Source organism: Geotrypetes seraphini, chromosome 5 (genome assembly GCF_902459505.1).
Source record: "Geotrypetes seraphini chromosome 5, aGeoSer1.1, whole genome shotgun sequence".
In the NCBI taxonomy this organism is placed as follows: Eukaryota; Metazoa; Chordata; class Amphibia; order Gymnophiona; family Dermophiidae; genus Geotrypetes; species Geotrypetes seraphini.
Window position 1 is genome coordinate 256,264,993 of NC_047088.1, and position 27,974 is coordinate 256,292,966.

Sequence of the window (27,974 nt, forward strand, 5' to 3'; positions counted from 1 at the left end):
TAGCATACAATTGCTTAATTAATTATAGATGTTAAGAAAGCTGTTAGGTTCCATCGACTCTTATTCAAGTCCTAGCAACTTGATAAACATCATCAAATTTTTGTGGCAGAATACAGAAGTAGATTGCTGTGCCTTCATTGTCACATCAAATGAGATCCTCCGACTCCATCTGCTGCTGCCCTTGGGTGGTGCATCGTTAGTCTGACATCTCCGCTGAAACCGGAGGCCCTGCTGGTGGTGAAACTACTGACGGCATAGCTTTCAGCTTCTCAGAGGCGCGCAAGCCCCAGTGGCATGACCAGCCTATGTACCATGGCTGGAAACCTACCGATACCTCTAGAACGGATACTAATGCTAACACTAACTCAATGATTTAGTATCTGCTCGTTATAAAATAACAGATCAAAGCAAATTAAACAAGAATGAAATTAGAGATGGGGGGGGGTCCTTTTACTAAGCTGCGATAAAAAGTGGCCCTTAGCAAGCCCTTACTTGCCCTTTCCCACATGCTATGGCCATTTTCACGCAGCCACCAAATGGCTGATTTTCCATTTTCCGTATTGGCGTCTATACCCTAGTCATGCCATTAGTGCCTAGCCCAGGGGTGTCCAATGTCGGTCCTCGAGGGCCGCAGTCCAGTCGGGTTTTCAGGATTTCCCCAATGAATATGCATGAGGTCTATTTGCATGCACTGCTTTCATTGTGTGCTAATAGATCTCATGCATATTCATTGGGGAAATCCTGAAAACCCGACTGGATTGCGGCCCTCGAGGACCGACATTGGACACCCCTGGCCTAGCCATTACGAAAAATTAGTGTGCGAATCATAGGAGCCAACTTTTCAAAATTATTGGGCATGCTCAACCCAATGGAAATTACCTCTTCCTGGACACGGTCAAAGATTTTGTTCAACACTGGGGGTGCTCAAGCACCCCTAGCACCTACAGGGCTGATTCCTATGATGTGGATCCTTATCTCCACCTATTTTTTAAGGTGGTAAGGGATCGCACGCTAATCACTTGGCAAGTAGTAATGTCGCTTTAACTTATTCGCACTGTTAGATCCACTCCCTGCCACCATACACGCCGCCTCAGAGAAAAATAAAGAAAAAAATTGTTAACGTGTGGCTTGCGCGATCACATAGGACTTTTACCACAGGATGCCTCAACATGTCCCATGGTAAGCCCCTTTTAGCTGTGGCAAGTGCATACTAGCAGTTACTTCACTATAGTAAATGGATCCCATAGAAAAATAAGGGGCCTTTACACTAAAGCCACTTGTGCCACAGCTGTAAATAGATTGATTTTTCTATTTCCAGAATTAATGGCCAAGTGCTAATTGAGCAATTTGCATGCGGCCATTAAAAAATATTACCGCGTGAGTGGTAAAGGCTCCCACACTAATCAGTTAGGCCTATATTTTGTAAATGATGCCTTAAGCTGGGCACCTAACTTAGGTCCTCTTTTACTAAGCCACGGAAGAGGTTCTACTGTGGCCCGGGGTGCTAAATGCTCCGACGCAGCTCTGACGTTCATCCAAATTCTATGAGCATTTAGCACTCCGGGCCATGGTAGAAACCTCTGTCGCCACTTAGTAAAAGGGTGTGCGGGTTAAATTGAAAACGCTGTTTAAAAAAAAATTTTAACCCAAAATGTGTAGGCTTCTAACGGCACTTTATAAAACAGCTCCTGCGTCGGAGGCACTTTACAATGCCTAAAGTCAGTTTAGGCTTGACTAACAGCGGAAGTTGCATGAAGCCAAACTATGCAATATAGTGAGAGACGGCAATTCACCCGATAGTATGACACAGGACCTACATTTGTTGGAGCTTTGGTCCTCAACCTGGCAGCTGGGCTTCAACGCTAAGAAATGCAAGATCATGCACCTCGGCAGCAGAAATCTGTGCAGAACTTACACCTTGAATGGTGAGACCTTAGCTAGAACTTCAACAGAACAAGACTTGGGAGTGATCATCAGCGCAGACATGAAAACTGCTGATCATGTGGAGAAGGCTTCATCTAAGGCAAGACAGTTGTTAGGTTGCATCCGCAGGAGTTTCGTCAGCCGGAAGCCTGAAGTCATAATGCCATTATACAGAACCATGGTGAGGCCTCATTTGGAATACTGTGTGCAATTCTGGAGGCCACACTACCGAAAAGATGTGCTGAGAGTAGAGTCGGTGCAACGGATGGCCACCAGGATGTTCTCGGGGCTCAAGGATCTATCGTACGAGGAAAGGCTGAAAAATTTGCGGCTGAACTCACTCGAGGAACGTAGGGAGAGAGGAGACATGATCGAGACGTTTAAGTATGTTACCGGCCGTATCGAGATGGAAGAAGAGATTCTCTTTCTCAAAGGACCCTCAGCCACAAGAGGGCATCCGCTCAAACTCAAGGGGCGGGAAATTTCATGGCGACTCCAGGAAATATTTCTTCACCGAGAGAGTGGTTGATACTTGGAACGAGCTCCCGGTGCAGGTGATCGAGGCAAACAGCGTGCAAGAATTTAAGAGCAATTGGGATGCCCATGTGGGATCCTTTAGAGAGTTAAGCCAAGGGAACCTGTCACCAGGAGTTGGATTCCCTAGGATAGTAGACTTGGGGGTGGGTCAGTAGAGTGGGCAGACCTGATGGGCTATGGCCCTTATCTGCCGTCATCTTCTATGTTTCTATGTTTAAGCATTATAAAGTGCATCCTTAGACAAGTTTCAAGTTTTTATTAAAATTTGATAAAACGCTTTTATAATAAATTCAAAGTGATGTACATTAAAATTTGTCACACAAAAAACATACTATGGGCTAACTACAGATGTCAAATTTGAAAGAAAAGGAACAATTAGGGGGAAAACATTAAGGAAGGGAGACCCTGTTAGTTAAAGCTTGCTTATTCTTCGAGAGCACCGCGTTAATGGGGGAGCATAATGAACAATTTGCGATCACGGTCAGGCATGTGATTCATGTGAATGGTAGGAGGCCTTGAAAACCCTGGCCTCCATTTCCGGTGCCTACCTTTTCAGAAGCCACGATTCTATAAAGGGCATCGTCGCATAACTGACATGTGATTGGCGGCCATTTTTAAGATGGCCGCCGATAACAGCACTGTTTATAACATTTAGGCCTTAGTGTGCGACAATACCCCACACACTAACCGATTAGCATTTTCACACCTATTCTCCATCCTCAAACATGCCTCTTTCCCAGAAAATAAAGTGTATTTCTTAGAACGTGGTTTGTGTGTGCAAATTGCAATATTTACCGTGGAATGCCTCAGCATCCCACGGTAACCCTTTTTAAGTTGATGTAAGCACGACTTAGTGCCCGTTGTTGAATTCCCCCCTTAGGGGTCCTTTCACTAAGCTACAGTAAGCACTAAGAGATTTAGCACGTGATAACTGCATTAGCACACACTAATGATTAGCATGCTTTAAATGCTAAGACGCATGGGTGTCTTAGGGATCCTTTTACAAAGGCGCGTTGGGGCCTTAACACATGGAATAGCGTGCTCTAGCCGCTACCACCTCCTCTTGAGCAGGCGGAAGTTTTTCAGGTAGCGCTCGCGCTAATCCGATCCGGTGCGTGCGCTAAAATCGCTAGCACACCTTTGTAAAAGGAGCCCTAAGTGCTTAGTGCATGCTAAATTTCTTAGTGCCCATTGATGACTTCCCCCTTAAATGAAATGAAAATTTTGATCTGCAAATCCATCTTCAAGTTCACATGATATGAACAGTGTATAGAGGAATGAAACAAGGTCCTCAAGTAGTCAAGCTATGTTTGATTTAATCAAAAAAGTACAACTAATAACTACCATATTAATAATAGGAGCTTACCTAGTTGTAATTTCTTTCTAAGGAGCTTAACAAAATTCTCTTACTGTGAAATTTGCTAAGGTGTAGAGTAGACCAGAGCTCATCATCTTAATCTACTGGAATACTTGAAATGTGATTTAAAATATCTTCATACAAAGTACCAGAATTAATTAACCTGGGGGATGAACATAAGGAGGAAACTATAATATTGAGTTATAACGCATAGAAACATAGAAACATGACGGCAGATAAAGGCCAAATGGCCCATCTAGTCTGCCCATCCGCACTAACCATTATCTCTTTCTCTCTCCGAGAGATCCCACATGCCTATCCCAGGCCCTCTTGAATTCACAGTCTCTGTCTCCACCACCTCTTCTGGGAGACTGTTCCATGCATCTACCACCCTTTCGGTAAAAAAGTACTTAATCAGATTACGCCTGAGCCTATTTATTTATTTATTTTATTTTTATTTCTTATATACCGCTTTACCGTGAAGTTCAAAGCGGTTTACAGTAAAGATACATTTTTACAGTACATTGGATACAAGTGGTTTACCATAAAGATACATTTTGTCAGGACGTGTTGTGCGAGGGGAAAGAGGGTAAGAGTTAGTCTCATCTAGAATTGGGGAGGCGGGGTAGAGAGGAGAGCCGTTGCCAGGAAGAGGAAGTTGGGCATTTAGAATTTGTTGAGTTGGGCATTTAGAATTTGTTAAACAATCGAGTTTTCAGGGATTTTCTAAGGCCTGCGTATGTAGTGGCCTCAAGTATGGGTTTTCCAAGCCAAGTGTTCAGCCTAGCAGCCTGGAAAGATAACATTCTATCTAAAAACTTTTTTGTATTGGTAAGATTTCAGGGAGGGGTAATTAAATAGGTTTGTTCTGCGAGTGCTCTTGTTGGAACCGTTGAGAAGGAACTGGGAGATTAGGTAATTTGGGAGCATCCCAAGGAGAGCTTTGTAACAAATACAGGCAAACTTGAAGATGGTTCTGGATTCTACGGGTAACCAGTGGAGTTTCTGATAGTACGGGGTAATGTGTTCCCATTTTTTTAAACCGTGGATTAGTCGGATCGCGGTGTTCTGAATCAATCTCAGTTTGTTTAGGTTCTTTTTATAAGCACCTAGGTATATGATATGACAGTAGTCTAGAGTGCTTAAGATGGATGATTGTACTAGTAAACGGAAGGACTTTTCGTCGAAGAATTTTTTAATAGTGCGAAGTTTCCACAGAATCGAAATGCTTTTTTTAAACAATAGGTTTGTGTGGTTTTCCTATCACCTCAACTTCATCCTATGCCCTCTCATTGCAGAGTTTCCTTTCAAATGAAAGAGGCTCGACTCGTGTGCATTTGCACCACGTAGGTATTTAAATGTCTCTATCGTATCTTCCCTCTCCTGCCTTTCCTCCAAAGTATACAGATTGAGATATTTAAGTCTGTCCCCATACCCCTTATGATGAAGACCATGCACCATTTTAGTAGCCTTCCTCTTTAAAGACTCCATCCTTTTTATATGTTTTTGACGGTGCGGCCTCCAGAATTATACACAATATTCTAAATAAAGTCTCACTAGAGTCTTATACGGAGGCATCAATACCTCCTTTTTCCTACTGGCCATACCTCTCCCTATGCAACCTAGCATCCTTCTAGCTTTCACCGTCACGTTTTCTAACTATTTGGCCACCTTAAGACTATCACATACAATCACACCCAAGTCCTGCTCTTCTGTCATCCACATAAGTTCTTTACCCCCAGTTTGAATTGCGCGCCTACAGGAAATTCTTTTGAGGACTTTTGAGGACACGCTAGGTGTCATTGAATTTCTGGAAATCTCACAAGAAACCTCTTTTCTCCCGTTTGTTGATATCTGTTTTCATCTCCGAGCTACAGCAGTTTTTGTGAAAGTGTGTTTTTGTGCTTGGCTATTTTTCATCATGAGCAGTGCTAAGGCGTGAAGTTCTGTTTTAAATTGGGTAAGACCACTACAGAAACTTATGAAATGTTGAAAGTGGCTTATGGGGAACATGTCATAAGTTATGGACGGTGTTTTGAATGCATCACAATTTGTGTATTTTGCACAAAGAACGCTTTGACAGTTCTTCCCCAGCCACCTCACTCTTTTGCTTTGGCCCCCCTACTGACTTCTTATTTCCTAAATTTAAATCCATGCTGAAAGGAAAGCGATTCAACACCATTGAAGACCTAAAGCAAAAATTGATGCAGAAACTTTTGGCGATTCCTGAAGATATGTTTAAGGATTGTTTCCAGAAGTGGAAACGACATTGGGAAAAGTGTAGACGTAGGGAAGTAGAGTACTTTGAAGGGGACCCAATGCAATAAGATTGTATAATAAATTTTTATAAAATCACTTCTGGAACATTTTGAACTGAACTCATGTAGCCCAGGCTTTCGTATGTATTCCCCTGCCTTTGTGATTTCCATAACAATATAACTTTTGTGAACTCTTTAGATTTTAATCTTAGATCTGTGGTATATCATGTAAAATTCTTAAAAAGGTTAAACACACACATTGGAGCCAGCAAATCTCACCTCTGAACAGTATCCCACCCAAAAGGTCCTCTGGTTTACACTCCCAGTCAAAAACACCCTCTGGTCAAGATACTTCTGTGCTTCTACCCCAGAACTACCAGGATTCACAGTGGCAGCTGCTGTCTCAAGTGGTAGTCTTCCAGGACTACCTCAATGGGTTCCCCTGCCATATAAAATGTGATTGCCTTTATATGACAGGTATACTCTTAGTGATAATACTGTGAAATTAAACCTCAGTGGATCTAGGTGAGAGCATGGGGAACCTCACCTATTTGGTCTACTGTGCTATCAAGGAAATACCTGGGTTAGTCCTGGGAGTGTGGATTGGGTTGTTGGAAGAGGGTTGTTGTATGGTATTGGTATTTGGGGAATGATATTAGTTGGGTCCTAGTGAGGAGATTTCCCCTTTTGGGAAGCTGATCCTAGAATGGGTCCTGTTGGCAAGGGTATTATCATTAGGGGAACTGGTTCCTGATTATGAAGAAGGACTTTTCTTGGGGGAGGGTCCTGCTTTGGGTCTAACTTCAGCCATCCAAGTGTCACACTCCTTGTATAACTCAAGAATGACTCAATGCTATAAATTACCTCTTTCCTCTTCACGTCAAAAGTTCGGAGGAAATCACTCTTCGAAATCCGCTTTTGAGTTTCAAGGCCCCAAGATTTGGAACTGCCTCCCTTATGTCAGACCTTCTCCTATCTTCAATTTAGGAAGGTGCTAAAAACGCATCTGTTTTCATTATACAAGGTAGTCTTGCTATGATTCATAATGTCTACGTTCCAACCTTATTAATCTTTTGTAAGCCGCAATAATTCCCAGTTGACATTCGTGGGGTATGAGAAACAATCTGGTATGGTAAAACCTTGGCCTAATATACCAGCATCTAACATCGTGATGCCCACCGCCACCTAAGTTGAGTTAGGTGCTGCCTAGGCGCGATTCTATAAATGGCATCTAGCGGTTGACTGACAACCATGCCAAACAGCATTTAGGAGTTAAGTGCGGCTAGGTGTCGTTTATAGAATCAGGGTCTTTCTGATAAAGCTTTGCACAAAATTGGTGAGACCTAAACTGAGGAAGACACGTGTTTGATTTATATTTCAGGACTAATGATACAGGTCTTCTTTCCTTCAAAGACCATTTGCCAGTCACCCGGATAGTGATCACAGACACAAACAGGTCAAACTCAGAAGCTGCATGGAAAATTGGTCCCTTGCAATGCTATGGTGACCGTAAGTACATTTAATGGAGAGATTTTGATATGAATTGTCGTTTTCTTCTCCCCTCTTTCGGATCACTTTTTCAAATATTTTTTAAAATAGTGACTGTCAATATTCAACATGGTTGGCAAAATAACTCTTGCTGTGTTTCATGGATACGGACTCTTGTTCCAACACGTTGGTTCACTTTTAAAGATTGTTATTTGCCCCACATTGCAGAAATGTGTTTTCCTGTATCCCAGGCATCACTAAACGATGGGTTTTTATTTGCAGGAAAATTCTGGAACGCAGCTTCTTTTACCACGGAGGGCTCCTACCTTCACTTTCCCACCTTGCATGCGGAAATCAGCACCGACATTTCATTTTTCTTCAAAACCTCAGCATTGTCTGGTGTCTTCCTGGAAAATCTGGGCACTAAGGATTTTCTACGCATTGAAATGAGCTGTAAGTGTTTATTTGTAGAGTTGACTGCAACCGTTTTGAGATGTATTTCTAAAAGTAAAGAGCAACTGAAGATGAAACCTTTGTGTTCCAAAAGCTGCTGACATAAACAAATTGATATTATAGCGTATTTGTACAGTAGAATACGAGGGTGGTTTGAAAAGTTTGTTAAAAAGAAAGTACCGTATTTGCCGGCGTATAAGACGACTGGGCGTATAAGACGACCCCCCAACTTTTAGTTAAAATATAGAGTTTTGTTATATACTCGCCGTATAAGACTACCCCTTCTTCCGCACACCTTCTCTACCGCCCCGGGTGCAGCACAGCCGGCCAGGTCCCCTTACTTTTGTGGCACTTCCCCGACTGACCGACAACAGCCCCGGTCCGACAAACCTCCCTGCCCTTAACCGCGAATCTAAATTACCTTCTTACAGCTGCTGTAAGAAGGTAATTTAGATTCGCGGCTACAGGGCAGGGAGGATTGTCGGACCCGGGCTGTTATCGGTCGGTCGGGGAAGTGCCACAAAAGTAAGGGAACCTGGCCGGCTGTGCTGCAACCGGGGCGGGGCGGCCGCCCCTCTCTCTTGGTACCGCGAGGCTACTCTCCTTCTCCTTATCTGCCCTGCCTGCAGCACAGAGCCGAAAGGAAGTCTTCCCGACGTCAGCGTTGATGTCGGAGGGAGGGAGGGCTTTGTTTAAGCCCTCCCTCCTCTCCGACGTCAGCGCTGACGTCGGGAAGACTTCCGTTCGGCTCTGTGCTGCAAGCAGAGAAGGTAGGGAGAAGAAGAGCCGCGTACATCCAGAAGACTGAGTACATCCAGCCCCGCAACTCTCGGAGGCGTCCCCATGGGATCCCTGCGACCCTAGGGGGCGTCCCCACGGGATCCCCGCGACCCTAGGGGCGTCCCCGTGCAGCTCTCTAATGTAAAGTAAGGGCATGTAAACAGTACCCGGCGTATAAGACGACCCCCGACTTTGGGGAGGATTTTAAGGTACTGAAAAGTCGTCTTATACGCCGGCAAATACGGTAAGTGAAGCAAAGTAGTCTCCATCGAAGGCTGTACACTTCCACCCCTTTTACTAGGGTGTGCAAACCGATAAGTGCGCGCTAATCGAATTAGCACGCGCTAAACGCTAACATGCCATAGACTACCTTGCACGTGTTAGCATTTAGTGCGTGCTAAATTATAATAATAATAATTATTATTTTATTTTTATATACCGCCCTACCACATAGTTCTAGGCGGTTCACATATATTAAAAATTATACAATCAATGAATAAAATGTGATTTGCTAAAATACATTAAAATCAAATAAAATGCGCTAGCTATAAAATCAATGTACGTTTACCTATCAGAATTCTAAAACATCGGCTTATAAATTTGTCAAATAAATACGTTTTTAGTAGTTTCCTAAAAGACATATGTGAGTGCGCCTGAAAAATAATAGAACTTAACCATATATTCATTTTGTCTGCCTGAAAACCGGGCAATTTATCGAAAAATTTCTTGTAACGACACGGTTTGATAGTCGGAAGGACAAATAAAATATTGCCCTTGAGTAATCCTATTAGGTTTATAATGTTCAAAGCATGAAGACAGATAAATAGGCGCCATGCCAAACAACACTTTAAAACAGATACAACCGAACTTGAACAAATACCCTTGGCCTTGAACGGCAACCAACGTCGATAAAATGGAGTAATATGGTCATATTTTTTCAACCCAAAAATCAAGCGGACCTCCGTGTTCTGTATAAGTCTCAATCTCTTATGAAGCTTTTTATGAGATCCCACATATATTATATTACAATAATCCAGAAAGGATAAAGTGGATGATTGTACCAATAATCTAACTGGTGCACTATCAAAAAATTGCACTAATCGGATAGTGAAAGAGGGCCTAAGTCCAGCGAGTCTCCAGTGAAATTTTATTTTTTAATTTATAAATTTATTCATTTGTTACAACTTATAACAATTCCATGAAAACAAATAATCAAGGAAAATACATCAAAAATAAAAGAGAATCCAATTCAAGTCCACATTATATGAGGGCTGCTTGTTCTATTGACATCACCAAAAAAATAAGTAGAAATTTTAACAGGAAATTATTCAATAATCTTCAAGTCAGGCAAAAGAAAGAACTTCTATATTTCACTCAACCTCAATCTCTGTATTAGTTTCAGGTAATATATTAACTTTATTTTTATCTTGAAGAAAATTGTCTAAATGAACTGGATCTACAAAAACATATCTAACATTTTGATATGTCACCAAACATTTGCATGGGAAATTTTGAGTGGGTTTTTACTATCCATATGAATAGTTATTACCATATGTTCGTTATATCAGTAGAAAATTCCATTTTGTGGCATCAAACAGTATTGATTTTTCCACTACAAAAAGCCTGGACCAGCCACAATAGTCTTCGTGATTATTGAATTATCAGAGTACCATTAACCATTATCAAAACAATGAACAGCCTAGATTCTATTAATGTAACATTAATTGTAAAACCAAAAAGCGAGATTAACTAGCAGCTTTAACCTTTGTTCTGCTTGAAGGATTTAGGACTCTCTTCCCCAACCCCCCAGCCCCCCCCCCAAAAAAAATGTGTGTATTACAGTATATCAGAAACTTTGAGCATTAAAACTTGTTATGGTCAATTAAAGATTCCATCGTATTTCTCAAAATTCTTCGTAATACAGTCAGTGGGAAATTATATTTGTGTTTATTTTGAAGGGGTCTATCATAATCACAAGTTTGTTTTAAGGAAGCAAAACCTTTGGAAAAATTTGTTGTCCGGTGTAATGAGATTCAAAAAAACATTATTACTGAAAGTGAACCAAATGCAAAAATGCATCCTGTACTGAACATTGAAAGCCACTTTATTTTTTCACCCTAGAGCAGGGGTGCCCAAAAGGTCGATCGCGATCGACTGATAGATCGCGTTGCCTTCACCTTCTGCCTCCTTCCCAACTCAGAAGCGCCGAGCCAGCCAACTTCCCCCACCCGACATCAATTCTGAGGTCGGAGAGGAAGTTCCGGGCCAGCCAATCGCTGCCTGACTGGCCCGGAACTTCCTCTCTGACTTCAGAAATGACGTCGGGGAGAGGAAATATGGCACCACCCTGTCCGCGCCGTTGCCCCAGGCCAGCTCCTCCTTCAGGCTGGGCTTGTGGGGGTCTTTGCCCGAGGACTTTCAGCCCCGGCTCGAGGACAAATACACGGAGTTGAGCATCAGGGCAACAGGTGTGGCCTCCGATCGATGCACTTCATGCTCCCTCCCTCTGGCTGTCAGTGATACTCAAATCCCTGGTGGATGGCAGCGAAGTCGCATCCTTCGCCCTTCTCGTTGTTTTGCAACTTTCAGTGCCGTTTGCCTGGCTGCAGCGAGACCTTGCCGAAAGCCACAGTCAAACTCCCCCCCTAAAAAGCAGTGAAGAGACCGAGACGGAAGTGCATTTCATCTCGCATTGCCTCTTCCTCCCAGTCCAGCAGCTTTACTGTGTCTTTGCCATTTTCACTCTCTTGTAGCCAGCTCCTTTTCCCTGACATCCGATCCCTGCTCCCTATAGCCCAGCATCACCCCCTCCATGATCCAACAAACGCTTTGTCTATGCTACCTCCAGCTGGCCTTGGACCTTTCAGCCTACAAAGTAACATGAAGCAAGATCGTCCCAAGCTGGAAACGTGGCCGATATGACATGAGCCCCACCCCCACCCCATCCACTGCACCCCAGCCAAGCAGAGAAGGCAATGGGCAAGACACAGTTTTGAAGCCCCGGCCTTACTTGTGTCCTGTGTGGCTGCACTGCCGGCCCTGACAGGAAGTTATGACAGGCCCCTAGGGCTGGCCTGGAGGAACCCTGACTCTATGGCAAAAATAGCAAGTTCATAGGGCCACAGATCAGGGAAGGAGGGAGATAAGTAGGGAGAGCTGCTGTTGGACTCACAATGGGAGGTGAAATGGACAAAGAGAGGGAGATAAAGAGAAAAATGCTAGGCCCTGCATCCAACCTTAAAAAAAAAGAATGGAAAGGAGGCAGGGAGACAGAAAGAAAGGGGAGGGGGCAGGGAGAGAGGAAGAAAAAGTTGGCAGAGGGAATAACGTCTGGAAGCATACAGCAGGCTGAAAGAAGGGAAGAAGTATTGGATGCACAGTCAGAAGAAGAAAGTGTAGGCAGAGACTCATGAAATCACCAGACAACAAAGATAGGAAGAATGATTTTATTTTCAATTTAGTGATCAAAATGTGTCAGTTTTGATAATTTATATCTGCTGTCTATATTTTGCACTATGGCCCCCTTTTACTAAACCGTAACAGCGTTTTTTAGCGCAGGGAGCCTATGAGCATTAAGAGCAGCGCAGGGCATTCAGCACAGCTCCCTGCGCTAAAAAACGCAATCGCAGTTTAGTAAAAAGGGAGGGGGTATATTTGTCTATTTTTGTATAGTTGTTACTGAGGTGACATTGCATATTTTAAAGTCCTCTGAAAAAAAACCATGAATAGAAATGATAATTAACATTTTCTCTGTGTGCTTTGTGTTTTTTTTAAATTTTATTGTTGGTAGATCTTTTTGACTTGGTCATTTTAAAAGTAGCTCGCAAGCCCAAAAAGTGTGGGCACCCCTGCCCTAGAGTATCAAGCTGTTAACTTATGGCCCAATCCTCCCAGACCTCATCTTAAAGGGGTCAGAGCATAATGTATGTGTATATATACTGTATTTTTTGCGCTATAAGACACACCTGATCATAAGATGCACCTACCTGTAGAGGGGGAAAAACCAAGGAAAAAAAAATTCTGAACCAAATGGTGTACCCTGTCCCACCGCCCAGCCCTGTCCCCTCTCTGGTGGTCTAGTGGTAGGCTGGGACAGGGTATAGGGCAGGTCTAGAGGTAGGCAGCCCCCCCCCCCCCCACTCCCCAGCAGGGCTAGTGGTAGGCAGCCCCCTGGTACCTTTTTTTTTACTTCCATTGGTCCAGCACTGTATCGGCAGGAGCTGTTCGTGCTCCTGCCCCTCCCTCGCTGGCTGGTCCCGCGCCGCTCCCTTGAATGGCTGCCATCGGTTCTTGTCATTCAGGGAGCGGCACGGGACCAGGCAGGAGCACGAAAAGCTTGCGCCTGCCTTGTGCGCCGCTCTGCTGCAAGAGAAGACAGCCGTCCACCGAGTGAGGGGCAGGAGCACAGAGAGCTCCTGCTGATACAGCGCTGGACCAACGGAAGTAAAAAAAAAAGGTACCCGGGGGGTGGGGGCAGTGTTCCCGCTAAGCTGCGCTCTTGTGCGCTGGCGCACAAAATATTACCTCGCAGCGCACAAGTTTCTCGTCACAGCGCACGGCGTACGGCAGATGGCAGGGCGGCGAGAGGAGAATCGGGCGAGTTGGCTCATAACTTGCTGGCGCCCGATATTTTTAGCGCACAGCGAAAAAAGTTTGCTCACAACACCCGCCCGCTTAGAGGGAGCACTGGGTGGGGGGTATATTCGCTCCATAAGACGCATCTACATTTCCACCCACTTTTTTGAGGGAAAAAAGTGCTTCTTATGGAGCAAAAAAATACGGTATATATATATATAAATCAGTAGTAAAGTGAGATGACAAAGATTGCAGATTAATTAAATATGGGCCTGGATGTTGACTAGCAATGAAACTGAAATAACCTTATCACAGAATTTAATAACAAAAGGTCCAAGTTCACTTATCTCATTAAAGTGAAGCTTCATTTTCTGGTTCTGGTGCATTGTCACAAGGTAATAAGGTAACGCTTTTAAAACAGAGAATAGTGATGTTTCTGGAATTCAGTGGATTACAGGACCAGACGCAACATTCATTAGAAGCAGGTCTTGTCAGACAAATCTGATCGATTTCTTTGACTAGGTGACCAGAAAATTGTATAGAGGGAGTTCGCTACATGTGGTATTTAGATTTTCGCAAAGCCTCTGACTGTGTTCCACACAGGCATCTAATATTACCATAGTAAACCCACTTATGTCCTTAACAGGGGAGATAATAAACCGAATTTCTCTATTATTAATCCATATTGAGCAATGGACAATAAGGGCAAAGCTCAAATTGAATCCGGAAAAATCAAAATTTTTTCTGGCTAGTCCTTCAGATAGTATAAAGAAAAGGAACTACATCTGAATGGTCAAACTTTTCTAATTTCCAATTCAATGAAAATTCTGGGTGTTATATTGGACCGCCATCTAACTCTGGATGATCACAGAAATTTACTCACAAAAAAATGTTACCCAATTTTGTGGAAATTTCAGACGATAACATAATTTTTTTGATAGTGCATCATTTAGATTATTGGTTCAATCATCCATTTTATCCGTTCTGGACTATTGTAATATAATATACTAGTCTTTAAGCCTGTTAAATTAACGGGTGCTAGAATAGATGTCTGTCTGTCTGTCTTTCTTTCTGTCTGTCTCTCTGGCCCCCTGTCTGTCATTCGGAGGGGGAGGTTTCTTTCTCTCTTTCTCTGCTGTCTGTCTGTGTTTATTCTATCTGTCTCCCTGGCCCCCTGTCTTTCTTTCTGTATGTCTCTCTGTCTTTCTCCCTGGCCCCCCTGCCTACCTGTATTTATCTGTTGTCTCTCTGGCCCCCTGTCTGTTTGTCTTTCTTTATGTCTGTCTCTCTCCCTGGCCCCCTGTCTTTCTTTCTGTATGTCTCTCTGATTTTTCTCCCTGGCCCCCTGCCTACCTGTATTTATCTGTTGTTCCATGCCTGACTGTCTCTCCGAGGCCCCCTTCTGTATCCCTACCCCCTCCCGAAAGCAAGCCCATTACATTAACGGGTGCCCTGTGCAGCAGCATTAGCGTTTCCTCTACCCCCCTTTCCCTTCCTGCGGTCCCGACTACAAAGCTGGTAATTCCAGCAGCGTGTGCAGCAGTCTTCACACGCTGCTTCGGGTCCTTCTACTGCCCTGATTTACTCTGGCACGTCCCTGATGACATCATCAGAGACGCGGCAGAGCAAATCAGGGCAGTAGAAAGGCCCGAAGCAGCGTGTGAAGACTGCTGCACACGCTGGAATTGCAAGATTCATAGTCGGGTCCGCGGGAAGGGAAAGGCGGGGGTGGCAAAGGACTCGGGTCCCGGGCGGCGGGGTCAGTTTTTCGGTTCGTTGCCGGGGGGGGGGGGGGAAGGAGGCGCTCTTTGTGCCCCAGTCCCGGCTTGTGGAGGCGATCGTCGGCTGGCTGGGAGCAGGCTTGTGGAGGCGATCGTCAGCGTCTAAAGAAACTTCCGTATTGTGAGGTGGAGAGCAGGGAAGCTTGTCTAGCGCGATTGCACACTCGTGCCACCGCGAAAGATCAGGGAACACGTGGCGCGAGTGTGCCTGCGCGCTTAGCGTTTTATTATATATGATGTGGGATCTCATAAATAGATTCAAAAGAGATTGAGACTTATACAGAACACGGCGGTCTGCTTGATTTTTGGGTTGAAAAAATATGACCATATTACTCCATTTTATCAACAGTTGCATTGGTTGCCTTTCAAGGCCAAGGGTATTTGTTCAAGTTCGGTTGTATCTGTTTTAAAGTGTTGTATGGCATGGCGCCTATTTACCGTATTTTCACGCATATAACGCACGTGTTATACACGATTTTACAAACCGTGCTTAACCATGCGCGTTATACGCGTGAGCGCGTTTTACAACTTTTTTTTTACATAGTCCCCCCCCGACGTCCGATTCACCCCGCAGGACCGCTCGCACCCCCATCCCGAAGGACCGCTCGCACGCACTCGCACCCGCACCCGCATCCCCACCCAGAAGGACCGCTCACACGCACTCGCACCCATACCCCCACCCTGAAGGACCGCTCGCACCCCCACAGCCTCCCGACCCCCCGCCCATCATGTAGAAGCTCCTACCGTTGTTCTTCTGCTTCCTCTGCCGGCGTCCCGGCCCTTCTGTGAGCCCTGCTTCTGCGCTGCTTCCTCTTCTGGCGGTCCCGCCCTTTCTCTGACATCAGAGAAAGGGCGGGACCGCCGGAAGAGGAAGCAGCGCAGACGCAGGGCTCACAGAAGGGCCGGTACCGCCGGCAGAGGAAGCAGCAGGACAACGGTAGGAGCTTCTCCATGATGAGGGGGGTCGGGAGGTTGTGGGGGGTGCGAGCAGCCCTTCGGGGTGGGGGTGCGGGTGCAGGTGCGAGTGCGTGCGAGCGGTCCTTCGGGGTGGGGGATGCGAGTGGTCCTGTGGGGGGGTGAATTGGAAATCGAGGGGGGGGCATCAGGCTTTCAGGGTGGGGACAGGACTTCAAGGGGGAGAGGAGAGTCGGGGCGGGCGAAAGGTGAGTCGGGGCGGCCAGAGGAGAGTCAGGGCGGGCGAAAGGAGAGTCGGGGTGGCCAGAGGAGAGTCGGGGCAGGCAAAAGGAGAGTCCGGCGGCGATGGGAGAGTCGGGGCGGCATGTGCGGTATACGGGTGTGCGCGGTATATAAAAATGTATTTACATAAATTACAGCTTCCCGCACGCTATACCCGTGTGCGCGTTTTACACGGGTGCGCGTTATATGAGTGAAAATACGGTATCTGTCTTCAAGCTTTGAACGATACAAACCTAATAGGATTACTCGAGGGCAATATTTATTTGTCCTTCCGACTATCAAGTTGTGTAGTTACAAGAAATTTTTCGATAAATTGCTTGGTTTTCATGCAAGTAAAATGAATATATGGTTAAGTACTATTATTTTCAGGTACACTCATATATGTCTTTTAGGAAACTACTAAAAACTGATTTATTTGACAAATTTATAAATGGATATTTTAGAATTCTGATAGGTAAATGTACATTAATTTTATAGCTAGCACATTTTATTTGATTTTAATGTATTTTAGCAAATCACATTTTATTCATTGATTGTATAATTTTTAATGTATGTGAACCGCCTAGAACTATGTGGTAGGGCGGTATATAAAAATATTATTATTATAAATAAACTGAGTGCTTTTGGTATGGGCCACAAAGTGACAGACTTGATTAGGAACTGGTTGAATGGAAGCTGACAGAGGATAGTGGTCAATGGAGATCATTCTGAGTAAAGGGATGTTAGCAGTGGGGTGCCTCTAGGTTTGGTTCTTGAGTCTCTCCTTTTTAACATTTTTGTAAGCAATATTGTTGAAGGGCTGTTGGGTAGTATTTGCCTCTTTGCGGATGACTCCAAAATCTGCAATAGAATAGATACCCCTGATGATATGGATACCATGAAGAAGGACCTAACAAAGCTTGAAGAATGGTCTGAAACTTGGCAGCTAAGATTTAATGTTAAGAAATGCAAGGTTATCCATTTGGGCTACAAAAACCCAAGGGAATGGTACAGTTTAGGGGGTGAAGAACTTAAGTGCATGGTATGTGATGATCTTAAAGTGGCCAAACAGGTTGAAAAGGTGACGGCGAAAGCTAGAAGGATGCTAGGGTGCATAGAGAGAGGTATGGCCAGTAGGAAAAAGGAGGTATTGATGCCTCAGTATAAGACTCTGGTGAGACCTCATTTAGAATATTGTGTACAGTTCTGGAGGCCGCACCTTTAAAAAGATATAAATAGGACAGAGTCGGTCTAGAGGAAGGCTACTAAAATGGTCAGTGGTCTTGTACATAAGTCTTATGGGGACCAACCTAAAGATATGATAAGAGACTTTTATATATATATAGGCTCAGGAATAACCTAAGGAAATACTTTTTTACAGAAAGGGTGGTAGACGCGTGGAATACTCTCCCAGATTGTCTGAATTCAAGAAAGTGTGGGACATTCATGCGGCATCCCTCAGGGAGAGGAGGAGATAGTGGATGGTGTGGATGGGCAGACTGGATGGGCCATTTGTTTTTTTATTTGCCATCATATTTCTATATTTCTATCATTGATATGATATTCAGGCCTCCTTCACAGTATTAATTACACATCAGTATCCAATTTATTTGATTTCATCTTTTCAGTCAAAATACATTAAATTCAACAAAATTCTACTGACTGCTGACATAATTAATAGCTGAGTTCCCTTCAAAATGGAACACTGGAAACTTCCTGGCTATTTAGAAGCTCCAAAAGTTTTTGACTAATCTTTCAACTTCAGATGCTCATTATCAGCCTCTTGTTTTATACCTCCGAACAGATGGAATTTACCTTAGGAGGAGGAAGCTCCACAGACCAGATGCTTGGATAGAAAATGGCCTTTTAGCAGATGTAAAGGCTCAGAATAGATTCTGCCTAATCCCTGGAGAACATTTCCACAGTTAACTATCAAAGCAACGGTCTCCACAGTGGATGCAGGCAACTTGTTTGGCATGAAAACCAGCTCTCAGTCCACCGCCTTCTGCTTGCAATGATGGCATCGTGCTTACCTCTTGGAAAACGATATATTTTAAGAAATAAAAGTCACATTGTGAAATACTTTCTACCATTCGACAAATGTTGCAAGCTTATTGGGATTTTATTTGTTCATTTATGCCAAGGAAGGGATGAATGGCAAGTTATATAACTGCCAAGATATATAACTGGCTTTCTTTATTATTGACCGGTACATTTCCCGAGGATTTAGGTCAGATCCTGATCACACCGATTATAAAAAATCCCAAGGAATCCAACAAGTTGACATCAAACTACAGACCTATTGCGAGCATTCCCTTATTTGTAAATCTGATGGAAGGTCTAGTTAACCAGAACTTAGTAATGTATTTGGATAACTTCAGCATACTGCAAGAGAATCAGTCAGGTTTCCGTTCAGGTTGTAGTACTGAAACAGTTGTTGCTTCACTGCTAGATTTCCTTCATAGTTTATTCAGTCAAGGTACTAGTGCACTAATCCTACAACTAGCTCTAAGAAGTGCCTTTGACTTAGTCGATCACGACATTCTAATAGACTGTTGGAGTCAATCGGACTTTCTGGCAAAGTGTTAAATTGGTTTCAGGGTTTTATGAGTAAATGATCTTACCAAGTCTACAGTGATAACAAACAATCCTACAAACTCTTGCACAGGGTTCCCCTCTATCCCCTACTCTGTTTAACATCTACCTTGCCCCATTGGGGAATCTATTGCAAAGCTTAAAAGTCAAATTCTATATCTACGCAGATGATAGCACTGTAGTTCTTCCCCTCACAAACCTGACTCCTGAGACAAAGAATCACCTGGCATTTGTCCTAAAGCAAATCCAATTATGGATGACAGAATTCAAATTGAAACTCAACTCAGATAAAACCAATTTTTTTTCTGGTGAGCCCAAACGATAAAATCAAAGATTCAACAATTCACTTGAATGGACAGGACTTCCCTATTGACGATTCTAAAAAAATTCTGACAGTGATTCTTGACCGATACCTTACTTTGGACGCTCACACGGACTTATTGGCTAGAAAATGCTTCTCGACATTGTGGAAACTAAGAATCATCAGAAAATACTTTGATGTAGCATCATTCCGTCTACTGGTACAATCTTCTATTCTAAGAATGCTTGACTATTGCAATATCATCTATCTGGGAACTTTCAAGAAAACCCTTTCAAAGACTCAGAGTTATCCAAAATTCAGCAGTACGACTGATTTTCGGTTTTAAAAAATGGGAACATTTAACCTCCTATTATCAAAAACTTCATTGGCTGCCCTCTGGAAGCAAGAGTTCTGTTTACATTTTCTTGTCTCTGTTTCAAACCAATCTGTGGTTTGGTCCTCATGTACCTGGTTTCCCAATTTAATTTGGGTTGTGCTATTAGGCCCACACATAGAATCCACATGTTTACCCATCCATGCCGTTACAAAAGATTCCTGGACAGAGCTCTAGCTTTCCAGGCAGGTAAACTGAACGACTGGCTGAGTAACATTATCATGCACTCCCCATTCTATTTTAGTTTAGAAAATTAGTAAAAACGAAACTGTTTAACCAATTTGTTACCTAAAAATGTTTTGTTCATTATCTCTCCTATTCTGTATACATGTATTCGTTGATTCTACATTGTAACTATGTCGCTGATTGTCCAGCTCTTCTTATTGTAAACCACCTCGAACTATCATGGCTTTGGCGGTATATAAGAATAAAATTATTATTATTATTATATTCAGTGGCACCATCCGGATAGCTTGGAAGCACACAGAGATTTTTAAAAGGTGTTCATTACCTCAAGGGCTTTATATGCGTGATTAATTCTTAATCACCCATTATTTATTTCTGCCTCCAAGAAAGAAATAAAATTGTACCCTAACTATGTAGTTCTTCTTTTACAAAGGCTCTGATGCCTATTAAATTCTTATGGACATCGTAGTTATTACCGCAGCAGCAGCTACTACCACGCAGTGGCATAGTAAGGGGGGGGGGCGGTCCTCCCCAGGCGCCGTCTTGTTAGGGGTACCGGTACCTATCCTCCTTTCTGCCCCTTCTCTTTCCTTCCCTCGTATCTCTTTAATTTTCCCAGGGCGAGCAATATCCTACCTTGTTTCCCCGAAAATAAGACAGTGTCTTATATTCATTTTGGGCCCACAAAACGCACTAGGGCTAACTTTCGGGGGATGTCTTATTTTTTTCATTTACAACAATCATCTTTCCCTTCCTCTCCTCCACCCCAGTTCTTCCTCTTTCCTTTCCTCCCCCTCCCCATGTGCAGCATCTTTCCTCCCCTCTCACCCATCCCTTTGGGCATCATCTTTCTATCTCTCCCTCCCTCCCATCCCCCTGTGCAGCAGAACCCCACCGAACCTCCCACCGTGAGACTAACATACCTCCGCTCCAAGGTCTTCTAAAGCAGCAGGAGTGGGGGTTGCTGAATCGACAAGTCTGATTTTTTCAGCAAATCTCCATGCTTTGACAAAAGAACATAAGAACCTAAGAATTGCCACTGCTGGGCCAGACCAGTGGTCCATCATGCCCAGCTGTCAGCTCACGCGGCGGCCCTCTGGTCAAAGACCAGCACCCTAACTGAGACTAGCCCTACCAGCGCACGTTCTTGTTCAGCAGAAACTTGTCTAACCTTGTCTTGAATCCCTGGAGGGTGTTTTCTCCTATAACAGCCTCCGGAAGAGCATTCAAGCTTTCTACCACTCTGGGTGAAGAAGAACTTCCTTACGTTTGTACGTAAACTATCCCCTTTCAACTTTAGAGAGTTCCCTCTCATTCTCCCTACCTTGGAGAGGGTAAGAAACCTGTCCTTCTCTACCAAGTCTATTCCCTTCAGTACCTTGAATGTTTCGATCGTGTCCCCTCTCAATCTCCTCTGTTTGAGGGAGAAGAGGCCCAGTTTCCTCCAGCCCCTTAACCATCTTAGTCGCTCTTCTCTGGACCCTTTCAAGTAGTGCCATGTCCTCCTTCATGTACGGCGACCAGTGCTGGACACAGTACTCCAGGTGAAGGTGTACCATGCCCCGGTACAGCGGCATGATAACCTTCTCTGATCTGTTTGTGATCCCCTTCTTTATCATTCTTAGCATTCCTAGAACTAATAGAATGATGTTTTTCAGCTATTACACTTTCAAATTTGTTGGTTATGCATACCGTGTTCCACTAACAGTGCAAGATGTTTTTAATAGCCAAGAATAATAAGAAGTTAAGTAAACGAGCATTGGGTTCGGGCATAGAATATGTGAGACCATGTATTTTGAATTTCTATTCAATTTTTAAAATTTTATTGTACTATGTGAACCGCATAGATGTTATTACTAATAAGGTAAATAAAACTCAGAAACTTGGAGCTTGCAATTTCATGAACTTGTTGCCCGCGTTGGTGTCAGCTTTCTCTGAAGTCATTTCCGGGTCCTGCACCTAGGAAACGACGTCGGAGGGAGAGCCGACATGACGTGAGCAGCAGGTTTGTGATGCTTCTCGTGCTGGGAAAGTTAAAGAGGCACAGGGAAGGAGGCCACGCGTACAACGGTGGGGAGGGGGGGGGTCGGGAAGGAGTGGGGAGGCAGAGAAGAGGGTGGAGGAGGGGCGCTACCTCCCTGGGCGCTGCTCGCCCTCGCTATGCCGCTGCTACCTAGGCTTTGTAAAAGGAGCCCTTAATTTGCGGCACTGGACTTTGTGACGTCCAGGGGTTCCTGGTTCAAATCCCACTTCTGCTCCTTGTGATGTCAGGCAAGTCATTTAACCCTCCAGTCCCTCAGGTACAAAATTGGATTATGAGTAGAGAATGACACGGTGACAAAATTCATCACCGTTCCCGTCCCCATGGATAACCACGGGAAACCATCTTCATGTCATTCTTTAAGGAGAGAGGGAAGAATCAGAGTATGAATGGCCACAACCACTGATCCTCAAGCTTTGCTTTGAAGAATGCTGGTGTAGAAGGACTGAGGTTGAAACAGACACTAGAGAATGACAGTCTCTGGTATCCAGAGCAGATATTGTGATGTCATAATGCCTCATTCCACCAGTGCCTAAGAGCCAATCACATCAGTGATGTCACATGGCTTCATTATCCTTGGCTCCCATAAGAATCAGAGTATGAATGGCCACAACCACTGACCCACAAGCTTTGCTCTGAAGAATGCTGGTGTAGAAGGACTGAGGTTGAAATAGACACTAGAAAATGACATGGGATTATTTCCCGCGGTTATCCGCGGGGACGGGAACGGTGATGAATTTTGTCACCGTGTCATTCTCTAATTATGAGCCATCCAGGGACAGGGAAAGACTATCCGTACTGTACAATAGCCCTTATGTTGCCAGGTGTCACCTATATGTCAGTACAGTAGGTTTTTCGTGGTCAACACTTTTCATCCTAAGTGTACTAGTTAGATTAAGATATGGGCCTGGGCACCTACCTCAGGCTACCCTAGAGATCTGTTTGCTGCTCTGACAGGACTGGCTGTAACATCTGAAGTTGCCATACAGCCTGGTATGTACATCTTCGGAGGGGTGTGTGAGGGGGGACCATGCCTTCATGCATCTAATGTTCATTTGGTCAGTGTGACTACCTTTCGGGCATTTATTCAATATTGAAACAGGTCTAGCCTCAAACATCCGAGTTTTGCCCTCAACATTTTCTGCATGTTCCTTATTCATTGTATCTAATTTATTGAAATTATACATGTGGTTCTATTTTCATTAGTTAAGGGGAGGGGAGGGGGGGGTGAAAATGTTTGTTTTCGAAATATTTGTATATTTAAAGTGCTTTTGTTTGATTTGTTTATGTTTAAATTCACTGTATTGCACTGTTAATAATTGAAAACTAATAAAGATTTACGAAAAATAAAGCTCTATCACAGTTTGATAAATAATAATAATAATTTTATTTCTTATATATTGCTATAGCATAAGTTCAAAGTGGTTTACAACAAGTTACATACAATGAGAGTAAGAGATGTTTACAACAAGAAGTAAGAAATGTTTACAACAAGATACATACAATGAGTGTATGAGATGTAAGGGGAACAGTAAAAGTACTTTCTGGGATACAAATTGCAAATGGAAGAGAACCAAGATGGTTTGAATCAAAAGGAAGTATCTAGTCAGAGATTGGGGTGCAGGGGAAAACAATTTGATTGGAATATCTTTACAAATGGGAAGAAGGATGAGTTAATCTACAATCAAGAGAATTGGGGATTGAGATGAGGATAGCTGAGGGGGATTGGACAAGAATTGGGAATTAGAATTTGTTAAAGAGACGGGTCTTCAGTGATTTTCTGACGTCGGCGTAAGAAGTGGCCTAGAGAATGGGTTTTACGAGCCATGTGTTCAGTTTATCAAAAATGTTTTACCCTATCCTCGGACAGATTCTGTTTAGGATGGGGTACACAATATTGTAAGCATACTACACAATTAAAAGAAGAAATAAGATAGCTTAACGTTCCACATTAAATAAAAATATAACAAAATTACAATCACGGCCAACTTTCTAATGTAGGGTCTTTTTTTATTAAGGTGCGCTAACCGATTTAGCGCATGCTAAAGATTAGCCCCCGCGAAATGCTAAGGCGCCCATAGAATATAATGGATGCCTTAGCATTTAGCGTGCACTAGCCCGCTCTTTTACAAAGGTGAACTATGCTTTTTAGCGCACGCTAAATAATATCGCGTGCGAAACATGGGCTAAACGCTAAGGCGTGCATGTTATCCTATGGACGTATTAGCAGTTAGCACGTGCGTTGATTCAGCACACGCTAAATCCGCGCTATAACGCATAGCGCGCCTTTGTAAAAGAGGGCCTAAATCGGTTAGCGCATCTTCAAGTGTCAAGTTTAATAAAGATTTGATTAATCGCTTAATCAGAATTCTACGCGATGTACATTTCACTAAAAATTACAAAATTTAGGGAACAATGCAGCAAATGACAAAAACTAAGTCTTGCAAGACTAACATAGAAACATAGGGCCTGATTCTCTAAAAGTGCGTCCCAATTTTAGGCAGTTGTAGGCGTTCTACAGCTGTCTAATCAGCCAATCGGGATGCACGTTTTTTTAAAAAAATGCTCCCCAGGCAGGCCGCCTATATTGAAGGCGAGGCCCGCAAGACACCTAGGCCCTGATTCTGAATAGGACGCCCGGGAGAGGCGTCCTATTCAGAATCGGCCTAAACTAAACCCCGATTCTGTAACCGGCGTCCATGTTACAGACGCGGGTTAGAGAAAAGGGTTAGATTAGACACGGCCCGCTACACTTATCGCGGCAAGGGATCTTTCTGCCGCTATAAGTATAGCGGGCCACGGCCCCCTGACCAGGAGGGTGCCCAAACCCTCTGCCCGAAGACGCACCCCCCCCCCCCCGACACTACCGACCGCCCCCCCGACATTACCGATCTCCCCCCCCGACAATATCGATAGCTGACAGGAGGTTGCCCAATCCCTCCTGCCCGAAGACGCACCCCCCCCGGCGCTAACCCCCCCAAACCTCCACTCCACCAAACCTGTTCTTAGATGGGTCTTGCACGTCTTGAGCCGGCAGGCACGCCTCGTCGAAATGAAGCGGGCCCGCCCCTTCCCGGCCCATCCCGCCGAAGCCTAAGGCCTGATTGGCCCAGGCTCTAGAAGCCTGGACCAATCAGGCCTTAGGCATAGCGGGTCCGCCCATCCCCACTTAATCTAAGGCCTGATTGGGGGGGGGGGGAGATCGGTAATGTTGGGGGGGGGCGGTCGATAGTGTCGGGGGGGCAGTGGGTAGTGTCGGGGGTGGGGGTGCGTCTTCGGGCAGAGGGTTTGGGCATCCTCCTGGTCAGGGGGCCGCGGCCCGCTATACTTATAGCGGCAGAGAGATCCCTTGCCGCGATAAGTATAGCGGCCGCGTCTACTTACAATGTAGGCCAGCATTTTGCTGGCCTACATTTTAAGCTTCTCCTCTACTAGGGAGACGCGTAGGGCCGCCTAGGTTCAGCCTAAGGCCCGACTAAGGCCCTTAGACGAGCTTAGGCATCTTGCGGGTCTCCCTAGGCTCCCGGAGGTGCCTTCAGGCTTGCCTGGGGAGCATTTTTTTTTTAAAAAACGTGCATCCCGATTAGCTGATTAGACAGCTGTAGGACGCCTAAAATCGGGATGCACTTTGGAGAATCAGGGCCATAGAGTATGATGGCGGAAAAGGGCCATCGGCCCAACAAGTCTGCCCACTCGAAGAACCCTCCCTCAACAAGAACCCTCCCTCTAAGAATTTCCCGGAGCGAACCCACTCCAAGAACCCTTCCTCAACAAGAACCCTCTTTTTAAGCATTACCCCCGAGCGAACCTACATGTTTATCCCTTCGTCCCTTGAAGTTGAGTGTGTTACTGGCCTCAACTACCTGACGTGGAAGACCATTCCATCGATCAACCACTCTTTCGGTGAAGAAGTATTTCCTGATGTCACCATGAAATCTCCCACCCTTGAGTTTGAGCGATGCCTTCTGGTTGCCGTGGGCCCCGTAAGGAGTTCCAAATTGTAGGGGCTACAGTTACGAATGAAGAAGCCCTACGAGTACTAATGACTTTTAAAGATGGGACGTGAAGAAGGACTAACATGACAAACCCATTCAACACAAGGAAAAGTAGGGAAAGGAAATACAAATTATTTGATAGTAGGTAAGACTTTCAAGGGAAAAACGAAAGGAAAGGAAAAATCAATACACTTCAGTGAAGCTATGCAGTAAAGTTAAAATCAGGCTTACTAATTATCAAATGCATCCTTAAAAAGAAAGCTTTTTAATTTGCTCTTAAATTTATCCAAGTTGCGTTCTTCTCTTAAATAAATAGGGGGCGAGTTCCATGTTTGAGGGGCTGTGATAGAAAAAAAATAAATTACGGTCTTGTATTAATAATTTTAAGTGAGGGGATTGTCAGTCAGTGTTGTTCATTTGATCTCAATGTTCTATTTGAAGTGTCTGGAATCAATAGTTTAAAAATAAAGACGGGCGTTTTATAAAGTAAAGCTTTGAATGTAAGGAAATTAATTTATATGTTATCCGGTGAGCTACCGGAAGCCAATGCGCTTTCCTAAGGAGAGGTGTCACGTGATCAAACTTCCTTGCTGTGGATATAAGTTTAACAGAAGCATTTTGAATAATCTGTAAATGTTTGATTTCATTTTGAGCTATTCCCTTAAATAGGGCATTGCAGTACCGTATTTTCACGCATATAACGCGCGCGTTACACACGATTTTACAAACCGTGCATAACCGTGTGCGTTATACGTGTGAGCGCGTTTTACAACTTTTTTTTTTCAATCCGATCGGCATCCCCCCTGCGAACCGGCATCCTCCCCCCCGCTCGCATCACCCCCCTCCCCTGCGAGAGAGCGAGACCAGAAGGATTTGAGCATGCGCAAATGCTCAAAGCCTAGTCCAGCCCGGCGCAGGAAGAAGGAGGATCTCTCTCGTACCGCACCGCCCAGCCCAGCCCAAACCAACGAGGGAGGATCTTCGGGCACTGGCACATCCTGTGCATTGGTGCTGGTGCCGGTGCCGGTGCCCAATCAAGTAAGAGATGTTTTGCAGTGCTGGGGGGGATGTAGGATCGCGGGGGAGGGGGGGGTGATGCGAGCGGAGGGGGGGAGGATGCCAGTTTGCAGGGGGGATGCCGGATTGGATTGAAAAAAAAAAGTTGTAAAACGCGGGTAAGCGAGCGGGGGGGGAGGATGCCGGTTCGGAGTAAGCGGGAGGAGGTTTTAGCATGCGCGGTATACGCGTGTGCGCGCTATATTAAATTTTTTTAACATAAATTTGTGTTCCCCGCGCGCTATACCCGTGTGCGCGTTTTACATGGGTGCACGGTATATGGGTGAAAATACGGTAATCAATTTTAGAAATCACCAAAGAATGGATTAGAATGTTAAGTGATTTTGAACAAAGAAATAGCGAAACTGAACGAATTTGACAAAGTCTGAAAAAGGTTGATTTAACAATGCTACTGATGTGGTCATGATAGGTTAATTTGTAATCAAAAATAACACCTAGAATCTTGATGCTGCTTATCGACTGTAAGGTGGTACCCATAATAGAAATGGGACCCCATAATGTTATAAAAATATATCCCATAATGTTATAAAAATATACACGCCCCTGCTCAGTTCATCCTATTGAAGGGCCAGAAAACTGCATCATTATCCTAACAATCTTTTTCACCATTTCTCTGTCCCTCATTATCTTATTTTCTGGAACTGCGACATCTCTTTTGGACTGTACACTTGTACCTGGTCGCACGACTGCTGTGGACTTATAAATGGTGATTATTCACTTGGTTTTTCATCTTGTTCTTTTCATTATTTTTCCCACTCCAGCAACTTCTGAAGTGACGTTTTCGTTTGACCTCGGGAACGGCCCGGTCGAGGTCACTGTTCAGTCGCTCACAGCTTTGAATGACAACCAGTGGCATTTCGTCAGAGCCGAGAGGAATGTCAAGGAAACCTTCCTACAAGTGGACAGCCTTCCTCCAAAGGTTCTTCCATCAACCTCAGAGAGTCATTTCCGCTTGCAACTTAACAGCCAGTTGTTCGTAGGTAGGAATCATTTTTTATGGTCATAGCTTTAACATAAAAAACAGAGATAGAAGGTGTCATAATGCCAACTATTTTTG

General features: G+C 44.3%; 1 protein-coding gene across 5 annotated transcripts in view; it reads left to right on the plus strand.

The window, feature by feature from the left end:
* The window catches only part of CNTNAP5 (contactin associated protein family member 5), an 885,931-nt gene that overhangs the window by 748,638 nt on the left and 109,319 nt on the right, over positions 1-27,974 (plus strand). For all 5 annotated transcript variants that reach the window (XM_033947244.1, XM_033947242.1, XM_033947241.1 and 2 more), the window contains 3 exons: positions 7,457-7,584; positions 7,846-8,016; positions 27,679-27,897. In XM_033947244.1, the coding sequence (XP_033803135.1) occupies positions 7,457-7,584; positions 7,846-8,016; positions 27,679-27,897 (518 nt within the window). The remainder of the gene's footprint in view (positions 1-7,456; positions 7,585-7,845; positions 8,017-27,678; positions 27,898-27,974) is intronic.